The sequence below is a fragment of the Taudactylus pleione genome, unplaced genomic scaffold (genome assembly GCF_031769625.1).
Source record: "Taudactylus pleione unplaced genomic scaffold, aTauple2 ptg000003l, whole genome shotgun sequence".
In the NCBI taxonomy this organism is placed as follows: domain Eukaryota; kingdom Metazoa; phylum Chordata; class Amphibia; order Anura; family Myobatrachidae; genus Taudactylus; species Taudactylus pleione.
In genome coordinates this window covers 2,642,501-2,661,091 of record NW_028284406.1, presented here as the reverse complement: position 1 = coordinate 2,661,091, position 18,591 = coordinate 2,642,501, and the positions used below count along the sequence as shown (strand labels likewise).

Here is an 18,591-nt window from a genome sequence, read left to right as displayed (position 1 = left end):
TACACGTAGACTGCTGGAATCTGTGGGTTTCCCCGCACGGTAAAATGTAAACTGCTCCTGAGGTTGAAAGAAAAAAGCCACCCTCTGGGGCTTAGTGCGCGGGGTTCCTGCAGCGAACTGAATCAGGCTGCGCATTCAATTAGCTCACAGGTTCTCACACTCGGTCCTCAGGACCCCAAACAGTGCATGTTTTCCAGGTCTCCTCACAGAATCACAAGTGAAATAATTAGCTCCACCTGTGGATCTTTTAAAATGTGTCAGGGAGTAAAGACTGCACCTGTGCACCTGCTGGGTGACCTGCAAAACGTGAACTGTGCGGGGTCCTGAGGACCGAGTTTGAGAACCACTGAATTAGCAGCATAGCCTAAAATGTGACCCCTTCCACCAGGTACAAAATTCTCTGCTCCTGGACTTCACTTTTGCAGCCACTTGTGTTGAACTGATTAATTGATGAGAATTGAGTTTCAGCACAGGTGATGGCAAGGTCAGCGCTGCACTTACCGGGGCTGCCAGCAAAGCCCGTTTTGCGCAGCATCATGCCCGCCCCTTCAGCAAACGACCTCATGAGGTTTCACGCTCAAGGGGTGGAGCCAGCACAGGGCACATTTGTGCCGTTGCGGCTCATTCCCCTTGTAAACCTGCCCCATCTGCAGTGTAATACCGCTTTTATACCTAAATTCCGGGTCTGACCTAGAGATTGGAACAGGGTTCCAAACCGGATCAGACATGGAATTTAGCCGGCGCTGACCCAGGATATTCCCGAGTAGGCGCCATTCACACTGGAGCCGAGTCTGCAGTGACCCGGCTCTTCCGGGGTGGAAGTGGACGCTTGGAGATGACGTCATCTCCAAGCGCCACTGAAGGCGGCCGGTCGGCCGGCATGCGGAGAGCTCCAGGTCATCGTGCCTCGGATCGCGCCGTTTGCACTGCAGGGTTTCATGGGTCATTCCCGTGTTAAACCCTGCAAGTTACCTGGGTTGGATTGCCGGGTCACTCAACCCAGGTATCTATAATGGGTGCAGGGTGTGCGGTGAACACGGGCCCCTGGGTCCAGGGGGGCTCCGCACCGCACACCCTGCACCCATAATATTGCTCACCTCTCCGGAGTCCCACGTCGGCGCGGGCGTCCGGCGCTGTAAGACTGGAAAATGGCCACAGCGGACATTTTCCCGTCGTTTGCGCATGCGCAGTATAGGGAAAATGACCGCCGCTGCCATTTTCCCGGTGACCTGTGCATACACTATAGACTCTGGGCACACTCTAGTGTCCAGAGTCTATAATTCCAGCACTGGCCGCGCACAGCTCAGTGCCCGGCCGGTCGCAGAGGAGGGGGCCCATGTCGGAGACTGCACACGGGCCCCCTCCTCTCTAGAAATGCCACTGGATTTTGCCAAGGTGCAAAGTTACCTGCTCTTTTTTCTTGCTTTACTCCCACCTCAGCAGTAGCGTAAATTCATCCCGGATGCAAGTTATAATTTGGTGCCCCCCCACCGTCACTGTATTGTAGCATTTCCCAAGCAGATCCACCCGCAGTTGCACACAGAATATAGACATGCCATGGAGGAGTGAAATAGAGAGTTGTGGGTGAGGAGGGCGTCGGACGTGTCACACTGACAGAAACTGCTGAGGAGCAGCAACACCAATCAGTAGGGACAGGCTATAGATAGACGGAGGGAGCAGCTGATGATCTGACACAGAGCTCTAGTGTATGGTGGCTTCTCAGGTGCCATGTATTGGGCAGCCATAACGGTACACTCCGAGTACACAGCTACAGCCCTAAGTGGGGTGAATATATTGTGGGCAATGGAGGAGGAGCCCCTTCGGTGCTGGAGTCCGGTGGCAGGCGCCTCCATTGACTCCCATAGTTCTGCCCCTGCACCTCAGGGTCAGCCCAGTGCCTCATGCTTCTGTCATGTCCCTGAGGCATGAGGCACAGTGAATTTTAAGGCGCCCAATATTGCTACAGCCCTTAAATTAATGTCATTAATAGAGATTTGCTCTGTATTTCCCTACAGTACAGATAATGGGCTTCTTCCCTTTGTTTTACCCAGTCAGCTGGTATCTTGCAATCAGTGTGTGCTGACATGTGCAGCATGCTATTCCTTCCTCTGAAACTGTCTATGGGATGGTTTGTGTGTCATCCACTGTGTTCTGCTGCAGTGATTTAATGGAACAGTCTATTACTCGTATGGGGCAGGGGGAGTATCTGGCCATCTCAGCAGATCTACAGGAGCAGGTGGTCCTGAGATCCCTCTCCGCTCTAGTCTCTCCAATACGTGGTTATCCTCTATAAGCGGAGAGCTGTACAGACCACCCCCGGTCACACCTCACCCTCTCACGGCTGCATATGGAACATGCCTGGCTGGCTGGGCACCACTCTGTGTGTCCACTTAGTTTAGTGGAGTGTATTGGGCAGGGAGGGTCCTGGGTCAGGAGCTAGTGGCAGCAGGACAGGGCTGGGCACAGGGGAATGTGTGTCATGAGATGAAGCATTGATGGGTGACAGAGGAGGCAGCACTGGGGTGTAACAGATCAGTGTGTGAGAGAGGGGAGGAAGCAGGTGTAGGGTTGGGCTGTGATATTGAAGACACAAGGGAGTAAGGAGAAGCAGTGACTGAGTGCAGCCTGAGGGTACAGGGGGGCTGAGTACTGTGACACCCCTGAGAATGGAAATGGAAGGAGGAGCTGACTCAGTCCATAGTGCCATGATTAATAAGGTGAGCAGTGATTGTATCCCCTGTACCCTGCCCTGTCATCCCTGCATTCTGCATCACACCTTATTTCCAATCAGGGTCAATAATGCAAATATACTCTGTTAATAATGTGATCTGTGCCTCTGCTGTTTCCTTCTATGGTTCCTGCCTGCAATAGCCCTGTATGAGCTGCTGGTGTGCATCATTTATGTTGTGTGTGTGTGTATGTGTGTGTCTTTTGTCTAGCTGTAGCATGTGTGTGTGTGTGTGTCCTTTGTATGTGTGTGTATTTTTCTTCCAGCTGTGGTGTACATGTGTATCTTTTGTCCAGCTGTATTGTATGTGTGTGTATTTTTCCTGCAGCTGTGGTGTACATGTGTGCCTTTCAGTCAGCTGTGGTGTGCATGTGTCTTATGTCCAGCTGTGTATGTCTTCTGTGCAGCTGTGGTGTGTTTGACTCTCAGCCAGGTGTGTGTGTCTTTTGTATGTGTGTGTATTTTTCCTCCAGCTGTGGTGTACATGTGCCTTTCGGTCAGCTGTAGTGTACATGTCTTATGTCCAGCTGTGTGTGTGTGTGTAACAACATCTTTCCACCAGCTGTGATGTATATTTTTCATCCAGCCGTGGAATGTGTGTGTATTGGCCAGTTGTGTGTCTGTCTATATTTTGGCCAGCTTGTGGTGTATCTTTCCGCCAGCTGTATTGTGTGTCTTTCCGCCAGCTGTATTGTGTGTCTTTCCGCCAGCTGTGGTGTGTGTCTTTCTTTCTTTCAGTTGTGGAGTACATGTGCATCTTTCGGTTGGCTGTAGAATGCGTTTGTTTGTCTAAAGGAGGATACACACGGTCAGACCAGCAGATAACGATTGTTATCTGACCGCCCTGCATGTGCAGGATTGCACATGCAGCAACCCCCCAACTACTATCGAGGGTCCCTATAGTAGACAGGCTAATATATATCGATATCGACCATGTTAGCTTGCATGCACGGGCGATGGCGATGCATTGACCATCGTTTGGTCGTAGAAAGGGGTAATATTCCGGCCTATATAAACGGTCGAAGCATAAACGCTATAGTTATCGTTTATATTGACCAGAATATCTGACCGTGTATACGCACCATAACTGTGCCGTGTGTGTCTTACTTTCAGCCACTGGAGGTGTATGTTTGTAGCTGTAGAATATGTGTGTTTGTGTCTTTTGGCCAGCTGTGAGTGTATTTTAGACAGCTGTATTGTGTGTGTATGTTTTGGTCAGCTGTGGTGTGTCTCTTTTTCGGCAAACTATAGCGTGTGTGTTATATCTTTCAGCCAGCAGTGGCAGGTAGTATATTTGCCAGCTGTGGTGTGTATTTTTCGTCCAGATGTGGAATATAACTATTTGTGTGTGTCTATCGGCCAGTTGTGGTGTGTTTGTGTATATTTTGGACAGCTGTGGTTAGTGTGTGCATCTTTCGGGCCAGCTTTGGAATGTTTGTGTGTCATTCGTCCACCTGTTTTGTGTGTTGCTTTCAGCCCTTTGTGGCGTGTGTGTGTCTTTCTGCCAGCTGTAGTCAGTGTTTGTGGGTCTCCCTCATCTGATCCTATGTTTGTGTCTCATTCCTAGCCAGCCATGTTTTGTCTGCCTCCTGTGTGTCTCCTATGTTAGTGACGTTCTGGTGATGACACAGGGCTGACATGCTCACTGTTACAGATGGTGATTGTGCATCACGGAGACTGGAACCATTGTACCGGTCACTGGTACTCTTTATGGAGAGATCTGTGGTAGTGTTATCATTCTGTGTTGCTCTCTGTCTCTAACCATGTATCTGTCTCCTGCATCACTCTGATCTACTGTATAACTCCCCATCCAACCCTGCTCCGTGACAGAACCACTCTGAGGGGTCTATTTATTAAGCAGTGTTAGGAGACAGAGTGAAAAGTGATAAGACAGTGATAAGGTGCCAGACAATCAGCTCCCAACTGTCATCTCACAGGCTGTGTTTGAAAAATGACAGTTGGGAGCTGATTGGCTGGCACCTTATCACTTTCTTATCACTTTTCACTCTGTCTCTTAGCACTGCTTAGTAAATAGACCCCTGTGAGTTTATTTTATTTAAATTGTTTCATGCTGTGCTCTCTTTACTCGCTGTAGTATTAGTCTGTACCTAACTGTTTCCCTCTCTGCCTCTCTTTGTATCAGGGGGAGTCCCGCGGCAGCTCAAGGAGGCACCGGCTATTTTGGAAACTTCGGCAACGCTGGAAACTACTTGGGCTCTTCGAGATTGACAAAGAACATGAGTTTTACCCATTGACCTGTGATCTAAAAGATGGACTAAGAGATGCTATTCAGGATACTGTCCACACTGATGCCACGGTGAGCCTGGCTATGTGCCCACGCCTACGGCCCCTCTCTGTGGTACACCTAAAACTTGTATAATTAATCAGCTTCATTTAAAATACTACCCTAGAGTACAGTGATTCTCAAACCACACTAACAGTTCAGGTTTTAAAGATAGCCATATTTGAGCAGAGGTGGTTTAATGGGATGAAGTCAGGAAGCCGACTGTCTAAATCCCGACCGCCGCCTTCCCGACTTTCTAATCCCAGCGTGGTACTAATCGCAAGCGTCGAAATCCCGACGCCTGTCATTAGACCTACGCCTGGAGCCCAACACCCGGCTTACCGATCGAAGGTAAGCCGGGCGCGGACAGCCGCGGGGGGGGAGGGTTAGGTTAGGAGGCTCCCGGGGTGGGACTTAGGGTTAGGCACCCCCATCGGGAGGTTAGGGTTAGGCTAGGGAAGGGGGGTGGGGGTGGGGGATTAGGCACCCCCGGGGGGAGGTTAGGGTTAGGCATCCCCCCCTGGGAGACTTAGGGTTAGGCTGTGGGGAAGGGGGGTTAGGTTTAGGCACTTAGAGGGGGGTTAGGCACTTACGGGGGAGGTTAGGGTTAGGCACCCCTAAGGGAGGGTTAGGGGGTAGAATAGGGTTAGTTAATACTTACATTTTGATGTTCGGGAGCTTCAACCCTGCCAGGCTTCCGCTGTCGGAATAATACCTACTACACCTGGTTTAATTAGTACCTCAGTTACTGTGATCTAATTATCTGTGCTCAAGCATGGATATTTTTAAAACTTGGACTGTCAGGGCGGAATTCAATTGTTTTAGTGTGCCCGGTCTCCCGTCTAAAGATCGCGGGGCGCTATTCAATTGATGCTGATTATTGCGCTGAGCGCTCCCATAGAGGTCGGGTTTAGCTGCGTAAAACCGCTACACCCGACCAAAGTGCTGGGCGCGATCGCGAAAAGTTAAATTTTTTTTGCGCCCAACAGCAGCAACAATTGAATGGCTCCATCAGACGCGAAGAGGGGCGCAAACAATTGAATTCTGCCCTTAGTACGCCTTGAGGACCGAGGTTGGGAAACGCTGCTATAGTAGGTTGACTGCAAGCTTTTTAGACCATCAACTTTGAGGATGATATGTTAATTAATGATGGAGACTATGGGCCTGATTCAGACCCGCTCGCGAGCACTCGCAAGTGGGACGATGGTGGCCCAGTGCGCATGTGCACGACGGAGCCGGCTCCGTCGTGCGCATGCACGAGACCCGGATAGCGACGGGCACTCCGTCGCTCCGGGTCTCGTACCAAAGGGGGCGTGCTGTCGATGTTGAGTGACAGCACACCCCCTTTGGGAGGCGTGCTGGGGGCGTGGCTGCCCAGACGGAGGCGTTCCCATGGGAACGCCTACCGTCTGGGGCCGGCCCCACTGACATCACGATGTCAGTGGGAGTGCTTTCGGCTCTGTTTGAGCCGGAAGCACTCCAGGGCTTGCAGCAACGAGACCCTACCACAAGGGTCTCGTCACAAGCCCGAGGGCCACCTTACATTCATGGTGTCTGTATTGTATGGCGATCTAAAGCTGGGTACACTCTACACGATGTGTGCCCAGCATGACATCGCCGGCGATGGGACCCTGCATACGGCAAGTGTATGCACACTTGCCGAAGCCGGGTCCGACGAGGGACGGGGGTGCTACGTCTCATGCTGCATTCTGCAGAATGGCATCGTTGGCGACATCCCCCATCAGCACGCATGTCACGGGGTCGGACTATATATCGTCTAGTGCATTGGTAGCCAACCCTGGTCCTCAAGAGCTACCAACGGTGCATGTTTTGCAGGTCTCACAGAATCACAAGTGATATAATTAGCTCCACCTGTGGATCTTTTCAAATGTGTTAGTAATGAACACACCTGTGCACCTACTAGGTGGTCTGGAAAACATGGCCTGTTGGTAGCTCACGAGGACCGAGGTTGGCGACCCCTGGTCTAGGGTGTACCCAGCTTAAACCTCTGTATTATAAATCTAAACTCCTGTAAGCCGCCTTGAGTCCTATTGGAGAAAACGTTATATAAATTATTTTTGTATTATTGTTTCATTATGATCATAGAAATCAGCAGGAGGTCCAATATGTCTGTTGTACATAGCAATTTATTTATTTTTTGATAAATGCCAACAATGTGTATTTATTTTGATGTTTAAAGGACAACTCTGATAAAATGGAAAGAATACACAGGAGCATTTGTACAGTTTAATCCCCGTCACAATTTTCCCTGTATATAAAAAGAGACCGTTCCAAAAATCACCCATCCCCCCACCCGCTGCACTCACCTCTGTCACACCAACCAGGGTAATGGGGTGTGGCTCCGCCCACTGTGCGAGAGCCAAGTCAGTGCGCCGTCATTCACAAGTGTCTTGTGACTTTTCCAGTCATTCATGTCAAATTTCCCCCATTGACCCAGCTCAGTCCCAGCAGGCTGCGTTTATATTGTTGTGTACACCATTGTGAGTTTGCTGACGGTGTAAGTATTACTACACCCCCGCAGGCTGTGCTCAGGCCTTGTCCGAGCACATAATTAGAGGGACTTGGAGTATTAATGTGGAAGGGAACGTTCAGTGATGGATGTTTTGTTTAAATGTTGAAATAACCAGGATTTTTTTTATTTTAGATTGTATAAATGAAATGATATACACCGATAATAGTGCACACTATAGCTGCTTATCTATTGGCGTGAATATTTTACATGCGCCTTAGTAAGTTTCATTATCAGCTGTACTTGGTGTCAAACAGTAAGCGTTTGAGGGAGACGTATGAGGGTTCTATATTAATGTAAGAATAATAACTCTCTCTTGCAGCAGCTGTCCCTGACAGATGAGGATTACAGCGCTAAACTCACGCAGGGCCATGAGGTAAGGCCCAATCTCATCCCTCCGCCTGTGTCCTATTATTCGTTACATCAGGGTGGCCAGCCTGTGGCACTCCAGCTGCTGGGGAACTACACAACCCAGCATGTATTGCTACAGGTTCACTGTTAGGGCATGCTAAAGCTGTAGCGAGGCTTGCTGGGATGTATAGTTCCGCAGCAGCTGGAGATCCACTGGTTGTCTACCGCTGCCTTTCACCAGCCTGTGGCCCTTTGTCTTATCTCACTGGTATTATGTCCAACAGGGCTATGTTATGAGGACGTATGCAGGTCCCGTGTTCAGGCACTTTCGTCAGTCCCTGGGGTTATCGGAGGAAGGTTACCAGCGGTCTCTCTCCTCCTGCAGCCTGTACCTACAATTCATTAGCAATTCCAAGAGTAAGGCGGACTTCTTCCTGACGTAAGTCTAACATCGTTTATAGCTCTCCTCAGGGTTCTTCCTGACGTAAGTCTAACGGCGTTTATAGCTCTCCTCAGAGTTTGGTGCTTAGTATTTTACCACTGTTGTTTATGCAAAAATTATTTCTTTAACTGGTCTTTGAATCTACCACACATTTACCTCAGTGGTTACCCAAATAGGATTTGTTTATGGTGTTAGGTTCCTAATTATCAAGCCCCTTCCACCTAGAGGCCCTGATTCAGAGCCGGACGCTCTGACAGAACGCTGGCTCTGAATCAGGGCCGTCCTTCTCTTTTTTTTAGAGCGGCCTCCTGGCCGCTCGCATAGCTGTGGGTGACCACCCACAGCTATAGCGAGCGGCCAAAAAGATGTTCACGATGGTCAAGACATTCGCGACCATCGGGCTTGCGACGAGACCCTTGTGGTAGGGTCTCGTTGCCGCAAGCCCTGGAGTGCTTTCGGCTCTATCAGAGCCGAAAGCACTCCCATTGACATCACTTGTGATGTCAGTGGGGCCGGCCCCAGACGGTAGGCGTTCCCACGGGAGCGCCTCCGTCTGGGCAGCCACGCCCCCGGCACGCCCACCAAAGGGGGCGTGCTGTCACTCACCATCGACAGCACGCCCCCTTTGTAGCGAGACCCGGAGCGACGGCTTGGCCGTCGCTATCCGGGTCTCGTGCATGCGCACTGGGCCAACATCGACCCGCTAGCGAGTGCTCAGCGCTCGCGAGCGGGTCTGAATCGGGCCCAGAATTCCTAAGAAGACTGCAGTTTCCACACGATTTAGCTATTGAGGCTATTTAACAAGAGCCTAATGCATTATGTTAACTGCGGTCTTAGGGCCTGATTCAGACCCGCTCACGAGCGCATAGTCGGCCAGTGCGCAATGCGGGTGCTCGAGCACCGGCGCGAGTGAGAACTTCACTCTCTCCGGGGCTCGCTACAAAACGTTTTGTAGGCGGGGAGGGGGGCTGGCTGGACATAGCTGTCACCCACAGCTATGCGAGCGGCCTGGAGGCGGATTCTTAAAAAAAAAAATCCGCCCTGATTCAGAGCGAGCGCACGCAAATAGTGAGTGCCTCTGAATCAGGCCCTTAATCTGTTCATGTCAATGTGCCAGAGTCTATTGCATATGTGCTGATCTCCAGGAACATGTTCCCAGTGACCGCTCTACAGGGCATGCACAGATCTTCAGGAAAATGGCGCCCCCCTGCGCTATTTCCTGGCAATTTCTGCGGCACCGACGGATAACAAAGTGTTGTAGATACACCCATGTTATGGGGGCCCTGGAATGCAGAGGAGAAGTAACCACGCCCCCCTGTGATTCCGTGATCATGTCCCCCCGTTGTATGTAGACAACGAGGGGGCGTAGCTCCACTAGCCATGACCATGCCCCCCTTACCACATGGACCCGCCTAAAGTCTTGGGACCTCATTCAGAGTCGGTCGAAGCGGCCGCACGGTCGTACGCCACCGATGTTCGCTATACTGCGCATGCGTAAAGTTCGCAATGCGCGTGCGCTAACTAGCCGCTACGATCAGAAATTTCTCTCTCCTTGAACACAGCCAGATCGGTAGTTTGAGTGACAGAATGAGGCGTTTGTGGGTGGTAACAGGGGAAGGTGCTTGAAAACGGGGGAGTGGAGATCCGAACACAGGCGTGCCTAATTATGCGAACAGCGTTTTATGGGAGTGCATACGGTTTATGGGAGTGCATAATTAACAAAGTAGCGTCATGGCACATGTGACATGGGAGGTTTTTACACTGACATGATTGTAGAGCTTAAGAGAGGGTATGGTCAACCTTAAGCTCTACGACCAGTTCCGATGGTGCCCGATGGTCTCGATTAATGCTTATATGGCCGGAGATGACGTGTAATGCGTACGAGAAGTGGGCGTATTTTTTATCTTCCGGCCGCTTCCTCCCCTTGGTCGGGCAGCTAACGATCCGAACTTAGGGACGCAACATGCGAGTGTATCATTTGCATATCCGGCCCCTTTTCCCGTGTGACCGCTTCGACCGACTCTGAATGAGGTCCATGGTGCCCTGGCCGGGACAGCCTCTTATTGGAGCTGTACATTGGTAAATAACTACAAAAAGAAAAACCTGTATTGCCGCAATATGCTGTGATAAGGTATAATAAGCAGCATGGCCCCATCATATTTACTTAATAAATAGGACCCTCAATAATAGTTGTAATTGTGTGTGTGTGTGTGTGTGTGTGTGTATATGTATATATATATATCAGTGATCGCAAAATAGCGCTATAGCGCGGTTTTACATGATACAGGAAGTGAGGGACTCTGTTTTTAAAAATGACCGGGTCCCCCAAGACGCGTTGTGTGCGCATCGCAGAACAGCCAATCACCGCCGGCAGCATTCACCAACCAATCACCGCCGGCGGTGTCTCTCATCCAAAAGCCGTGGGCTGTGCATTCCACCTGTCTTTCGCGCTGCTCCAGGTGCCCTGCTTCGAAGAGTGACTGTCTGTGCGAGGCTGAGCTTGGGAGTACAAAGTATCGAGGACTGCGAGCGCCCGGCTCTTCCAATTGATTAAAATAATTCAGAAAGTGGCAGCTGAAGACAGCAATGGGACTGCAGCCGGGCTGTGTCTACCTCCAGCCCCCTCACAACCGATCTGCCACCAAGAGGCTTCACCTATGAGACGGACAGAGATCCATTTCCATCAACTGAATGATGCAGCTCCTCTCATACCTGTATCATTGGGCACCCTGCAGATATCTGTGACAGGGCGCCACCTGCTGTTCACCACCGTGGCCAGAGGCTCCCCACAGGAGAGGAGAGTTCAGCTGAAGGGTCCTGCCTAGAAGCATTGAGGGGCACAGCGTCAGGCCTTAGGGACACTGAGGGCCCTATTATTCACAGAGTGATGCACGTTTCGGGGTATAACTGTGGTGGGCCGCAGACACTTTACTTTTGGTAATAAAACAACTTGGAGTGAACTGTTTGATGTTTCTCATTGATAAACCCATTGGTCTGTACTGTTTTATACATAGATTATGACCATTATTAAATCCTACTCTGCCCTCCCACCCATTTGCCGTTCCCCATGTCTGTACCCCTTCTGCTCTCCTGTGTATTCTTCCCTCCCACTCGTTACCCTCTCCCCATGTTTGTACCCCTTCTGCTCTCCTGTGTCCCCTCTTACCCGCTTTCCATGTCTGTACCCCTTCTGCTCTCCTGTACCCCCTTTTACCATGTCTGTACCCCTTCTGCTCTCCCGTTCTCTGCTCTCCCACCTCTGTGCCCCCTCTTACCCTCTCTCCATGTCTGTACCCCTACTGCTCTCCTGTGCCCCCTCTTAACCTCTCTATATATCTGTACCCCTTCTGCTCTCCTGTACCCCCTCTTACCATGTCTGTACCCCTTCTGCACTCCCGTTGTACTCTGCCCTCTAACGTCTGTGCCCCCTCTTACCCTCTCTCCATGTCTGTACCCCTACTGCTCTCCTGTGCCCCCTCTTTTACTCTCTATATGTCTGTACCCCTACTGTGTACTTTCCCCTCCCATCCCTGTGCCCTTCTCCCCGTGCCATTGTCAGTGCAAAATATTCACTATAGCGAGTTTTTACGCACTATAGGTAGTGGGCCATAAATTGTGATGGGACCCAGAAACTGGGGTGGGACCCACATTGTTTTCCGTTCAGTGCGATCACTGTATGTTTACGGATATGTATGGAGATATATACACACACATACACACGAGGACCCCTGTGAACCAGGGATCAGGCGGCACTCAGCGGACTTCAAAACATAACGTGTAGTTTATTCCATAAATCGACGTTTCAAGACCAAAAAAAGTAATTTCATCAGGATATACATTAACCCTGATGAAAATACTTTTTCGGTCTTGAAACGTCGATTTATGGAATAAACTACACGTTATGTTTTGAAGTCCGCTTAGTGCCGCCTGATCCCTGGTTCACAGGGGTCCTCCTGTGTATATTATTATAAATGGATGGTACCCGGCATAATATCTTTTATTGTGAGTGCCCCTCTACATGTGTTGAGTGATATATCTATCTATCTATCTATCTATCTATCTATCTATCTATCTATCTATCTATCTATCTATCTATCTATCTATCTAATATTCGCAAGTGTTACCACTTTGTATTACATTATTCTGTCACAGTATACTGCTTGCAGGCATGTAGGGGTATTTTACTGTTCTGCCCAGGGGAAGGCAGAGGCACCAGGGAGAGGCAGCGTGTTTTACAGCCAAGTGTCTACATTCCAGAAGCTGGTCACAAATTAGGGCTAATTGTAATATTCAGAAATGCTTTAAAATTTTTTTCAAAAATACTCAAAATGAAGAGATCCCAAAAACCAGGTGAATCGCAATGTTTGCACGGGCTTTAAAAAAACCTCTGTATTATTAGATTTACTTTTTGAAATGCAAATGCTGTCAAGCTGTTGGTAATTTGTTCCCATTAGCACATATAATCAGGTGCTATTACAAAACGGAACATTAGATCAGATAAAATGCTTCAACAGTGAAGCTTTTAGTCAAAACAAATCTTTGCTAAAGACAATTATATAATGTATACTTAGCATAATAGCCTGGCTGAAACATGTGGAGAGCCAATTACCTGAATGAAAGAATGTGAAATGTAGTTCTAGATCAGTCAAAGATTATATACAGTATATTCACACCGGTCACACATTTGCTCTTTTTTTAATTTGACTTGCACCCAGCAAATGTATTGCCTAATTGCAGCATATTGTTAAAATGCTAGTAAAGCCAGTATTGTCCTTAATTCATATCAAAGGCTGCGAAATTCTGAGCTGAATAATAACTTGTTTAGACGTAGCTAAATATGCCTATTAAACTCTCTCTAAGCCCTTATCTATATGAATAGACAGTGACAGGCTTCCAGCCTTGTTCTGCAGAAATGCACTGAATGGATTGGTAGCCTCAAACAGTGGGGCAGGCCGATGATGTCACAGCAGCTCCACTGACTGAAATTTCAAAATCAATTTGTATCTTGTCCTAAAGATGTGGGATGTGGCTTCAGCTATGGGAATTTAATACTCTGTTAAACAATATTTTCAAACAGAATAGGCTTCCATACTAGTACTGAACAATGTATTTTACCGTCATTTGTTAGATATATAAATTTAAATGGTGCGGTGGCCCTTTTTAGAGCTTTATTATTTTTTGGCATATATAACCATTAAATACCACTACAGCCCTAACTGTGGGTAGTTTGTATATTCTCCCTGTGCTTGCGTGGGTTTCCTACGGGTACTCCGATTTCCTCCCACAATTCAAAAATATTCTGGTAGGTTAATGGGCTGGTATTTATGTCTTTACAATCGTGATGGTCATCAGCAACAGCAGATGGACTACATTACTGTGGCACTGAAGCTGATGTGGAACTACAAGTTTCAGCATGCTAGCAAGCCAGCATTTGTAAATCCATTGCTACTGGAGAGAGCCAGAGGGTACCCAAGCCTGTGATATATCACATGAGATCATTATAACGATGTATACATAGTCCGCTACAACCCGCCTCGGCTGTGATCCTCTACAAGATGGCAGCAGGAGCTTAGTGTCTATGTCCTTTGCTTTCAGGAATGACAAGCGTCTTTTCCTGAAAACACAGAGTAAGAGGGAGGTTCACTTCTTACTTCAGATCCTGCGCAAATACATACAGCACTTCCAGGCCTACCCACACTCCCTGCTGGTCAAGATCTTGGGTGAGTAACAGCCATGTACACGAACGAGGCAAAAACTGAGGGTCATTTACACCTGCCGTGTATATATACCGATGCACTTAACTCGTATGGGTCCGCCAGGCTACAAAGGGCGTGTTTGCCATGGGATTCTGCTCTGTGCAGATACGAAAGCTCTGTGCGAGTTGGTAATTAACGTTGTAATCAAAATGCAAGATATGTTTTTTTTTTTTTTAAAAATCGAACTCTGCTTTCAATAAATCGATCATTTATAGCTAGCAACAACGTGTATTGTAGAATGTATTTACACACAGAAGTAAGTCTTGACGTGACTCTCACTTTTCAGGTGTTCACAGTATCGTCAGGGAACATGAGAAAAAGGTAAGCACCGCACGCTGTAGCTCAGTATTATTCCCGTAACTCCTGAGCACTGATGGACCCATTTGTTGTTTTAATGTCAGGGAAGCGCTACGTGTATAGATTTTATAGATTGTGCATAAACTACAGTGGTATGTAAACGTAGTGATGGGTAATTATTTGGTAGGAAAAATAGGTATGGCATATATACTCTGCCAACCTGTATTCCAATCCAATCCCCTCCCACCCATTTTCATTAAATGAACAATACTACTGACACTTCTTCCTGTGATCGTCATTCCCATTAATCAACCCTGGAAAGTAATGCTGGCCTTACACTGCCAGATCCTGTCGCTTGTCCCAGTGCTGCAGATGGGTGGTCAATATGGACAGGTCCAGCCCTTCGGAGCTCAGTCAAAGTAGACGGATCTCTGGGGGCCCTGTTACCGATATTGATGCTGATATTTTTTTCATCAGAACTCCTATCTGCCCAACCAGTTCCTTACACATCCATGCCCTGCATTACCTAAGCTGGTCATTCACTCACCTTTTTCTGCATCCAGTAGTCTTAAATAAATTTTGCAGTAAAAATAGTTGCCCAGTCTCCAGGATTATACGGGAGACTTTTGAATTAGGGGGGTGACATTTTATTCATTAGCATAGCATTGGCATATTCTGCGGCATTTTATAGTTGGCTCCTGAGAGAGCAGGGAATTCTCCCACGCGCACTCTCCTTCCCCAAGGTGGGTGGGACTTGATTTGCATCGCCACACCCCCTGCTACTCTGTGTGTGCTGAGGTGGGCTGGGATTGATTGTGATTGTCCCTCAATTAGCCCCTCCCACCTTGTCATTTCTAATGCAGCGATATCGTTCACAATATCATCGAGTGTGTATGCAAGATGTTGTTAACGATGCGCGCTCCCACGGATCGTTAACGATATCTTTCATCGCCTGAACATGCAGGCCAACCTGATGATATCGTCAGCTTGTGCATGTTCAGGGATGCTGCTGGTGACATCACTGAACGATATCGTTAAGTGTATAGGCTCAATGTCGTTAACGACATTGAGCCCGGCAAACACTTACCGGTATCGCTCATGGAGCGAATCGTTAAGTGTGTATGCGCCTTAACTTTGCCACCATATCTCCTGGAAGCGATCATCAATTTTTATCTTTTTTTTTTTTTTTACTTATCATTTTTTTATTTTATTTTTTTCATTGCATCTGTGGCTGTGTTCTCATGTACTTGTGTATTGCGGGCGCCAGTCTTTATCACCAATGCATATCTTATTTCCCCCGCTGTAGAAATACTTTATCATCATGCAGAGCGTGTTCTTCCCAGACGAGCGGATCACTGGCCGGTGAGAGGGGATTTAGTTGTTTGCCGTCGCACTCCGCGGAGGGTCACGGTTGGTGTTAGTAACTGTTCTCTTGTCTGTTCAGCTATGATATAAAAGGCTGTCACGTGAGCCGCTGGACTGAACCGGAGCCAGAGGGAAGCAGAGTCCTGCAGGTCTTCAAGGATATAAACTTTGAAGGAAATGTCATTTGTTTGGGTGAGTAAGCGGCCCTACCTGGTAGGAGGTTGGTTTTAAAGTTCCGTTGGCAACTCTGTTCTAAAATGGTGTCACCTCGAGGGTGTCTGTCTACTCTCAGTTATAAGGAGGTAACTCCACAGACTAATGGTGGGTACACACTGGGCGATTAAAGTGGACAACTGAACGATAACAATATCGTTATCGTTCAGTCGTCCACTTTATCGTCCATTTTTATCACAAAAACGATGAACGATAACGACGACACACGTTCCCGCGGGTCGTTCGTCATCATCGTTCATCAGGTTAACATGCAGGCCAACCTGACGATGTCGTCAGGTTGCTGCATGTTGGGGAATGGGGGAAGAGAGACCAGCGCTGAACGATATCGTTAATGATATCGTTCAGCGGGTGTGCTCAATGTCATGAACGACATTGAGCACACCCTAACGGGGACACACTAGACGATATCACTCAGGGAGCATATCGTCTAGTGTGTACGCACCAAACAGGTGCATACACATGTAACGATTATTTGAACGATTTAACTATAACGTCGTTGTTATCGTTCAATCGTTGAAAAAAATCGTTCAGTTTCTAAGTTATAACAATGAACGATTATCGTTCATGCGCGTTCCCGTTTGTAGTTCATACTGACTGACCAACTAAACGATTTTCATTAAGGGAAGTTCCAAAAATAGTTTGTAGTTCAAAAAATCGTTCATTACACTTTAAAAAATCTGAAAGATAATCTGACAGAAAATTGTTCATAAAATCTTTGGTAACAAAATTGTTGTGTGTGTATGCACCTTAAAGGGTAAATTTACTAAAGTGAGAGTTTTTAGAAGTGGAGATGTTGCCCATAGCAACCAATTATATTCTACTTAACATTTAACTAGCACCTTCTAGAAGATAATAGCTAGAATCTGATTGGTTGTTATGGGCAACATCTCCACTTCTAAAAACTCTCACTTTAGTAACTTTTATCCCTAAATCTCTCCTGACACACTTTATTAAATGTGTCGCTTTTCTGTGTTCGTAAAACTTTTTTATTTTTTATTTTCATTTGATGAAGTCTCTGCAAATGCACTTCTTCCTATTGTATAATATGTACCATGGAAATATAGACCTGAATCCTGCCATCTTAGAGATGGTGCTCAATTTTGAAGTCTTTTTATGGTGTGGCAATGGCCATTTGCCCCTAACTAGGTGCCCTCGCCAAACTTTTACCTCATATCAATAAACTCTGCCGCAAAATTAAATCTGTTTTTCTTTTTGTACCGCTTTGCTCGTTCGTTTCACAAATTGTCCTAGTCCGACATTGAAGCAATATAATGATGAATGGCCATTAGACCCCACGGTTTCTTGAGCTATTGTACCATGAGCTTATTATTGTTTCTTGATTAAAATGACTAGAGAGCTCTGGATGGAGAGAATGGGGAAATGAAGGCAAGTAATGGAACTGTACTGAATGATAAACTGACTGTCACCATCCTAAAGACAAAGGGGGAGATTCAATTTGCTGCTATAATTTACTGTGGGCTAATTGATCACAGATGCAAGGAAAAAATATACATAACATAGGGTTAGAGCCCCTTCAATGGGCACGATTCAATTCAGCGCGATGTAAATAGCGCCGGGAGATAGCTCCCGGAGCTATTCAATTCATCGCACTGCTAGGTCGGGGAAGGCTCGTTATCGCACCTTAAACAGGGTGTTTAGGCGCGATAACGGGCATTCCCCGACTTAACTTCCCGGCGTGAGGCTGTTTTCCCGGCGCTAAGGGCAGAAAACAGCCTCGCGCCGGGACCTTTGTCGGATTTCTTCTCTCATCCCCGGAGGGATGAGAGAAGAAATCATTAGTCGGACTTGTCAGCGCGGTGTATTGAATAGCTTCGGGAGCTCACTCCCGGAGCTATTTACATCGCGCTGAATAGAATCGAGCCCAATTAAAATTTCAATTACAACGGATCAGCAATGTAATTCTTACAACAATACAACTTACTGAGCCCAGTGATGTCCTGTCCCTGCTAAAACCCACTCCTCTCCTCCCTCAGATCAGCAGCGCTCCTGGCTGCTCCGTCAGACCGAGCTGGACACCCGTTTCCTGCAGGACCTCAATGTCCTGGATTACAGTCTCCTTTTAGGATTTCAGGCCCTGCATCCGGATGAGAAGAACCAGAACTGGTCTCTTGCCAACCTCATTGTCCGCACTAAGAGGTGAGCAGAACCATAGGTGCATGAAACCGTAATTTATCGTTGTTTTCCAAATCACCTAGGTTCTCAGCACTGTAATGTCAGAACTTCGCAAAGGAAAGCTGTCCCAGGAGGTAGGTGTTCATGCAAACCGGCTTAAGTAAACACCAGTATGCATGCGATCGAGGGTGGGATGTATCTCATAGTATATCTTATACATGACGCGTTTCGACATAAACACAAGTTCCCAATTTTCTTCCTCACAACTTGTTCGTTTTAAAAAATTTTCATTGTGCATGCACTTCTTATCACATGGTGTGGCGACCAATGGTTCTCCGCCATCGATGGATGAGAGCGATCCGATTTTGTTTTTTCTTTCTCCTTGTCAGGACGAAGCTTAGTCCCACCCCCATTTTTGATTGGCCGGAGGCCAGTTGTGCCCCCAGCAGCGGTGGCCATCGAGGGGGTGCA

The 18,591-nt window shown here is 47.7% G+C and overlaps 1 protein-coding gene across 2 annotated transcripts in view; it reads left to right on the top strand.

Annotated features, from left to right (window-relative positions):
* Nucleotides 1-2,107: 2,107 nt before the first annotated feature.
* PIP5KL1 (phosphatidylinositol-4-phosphate 5-kinase like 1) overlaps nucleotides 2,108-18,591 on the top strand; it is a 23,598-nt gene continuing 7,114 nt past the window's right edge. The window contains exons 1-9 of one of the 2 annotated variants that reach the window (XM_088457629.1): nucleotides 2,108-2,717; nucleotides 4,872-5,045; nucleotides 7,868-7,918; nucleotides 8,178-8,332; nucleotides 13,931-14,055; nucleotides 14,378-14,412; nucleotides 15,695-15,750; nucleotides 15,833-15,945; nucleotides 17,982-18,144. In XM_088457629.1, coding sequence (XP_088313755.1) covers nucleotides 2,667-2,717; nucleotides 4,872-5,045; nucleotides 7,868-7,918; nucleotides 8,178-8,332; nucleotides 13,931-14,055; nucleotides 14,378-14,412; nucleotides 15,695-15,750; nucleotides 15,833-15,945; nucleotides 17,982-18,144 — 923 coding nt within the window. In that variant the 5' untranslated portion in view covers nucleotides 2,108-2,666. Of the gene's footprint in view, nucleotides 2,718-4,871; nucleotides 5,046-7,864; nucleotides 7,919-8,177; nucleotides 8,333-13,930; nucleotides 14,056-14,377; nucleotides 14,413-15,694; nucleotides 15,751-15,832; nucleotides 15,946-17,981; nucleotides 18,145-18,591 lie in introns of both variants that reach the window. The other variant, XM_088457547.1, reaches the window with a different exon arrangement.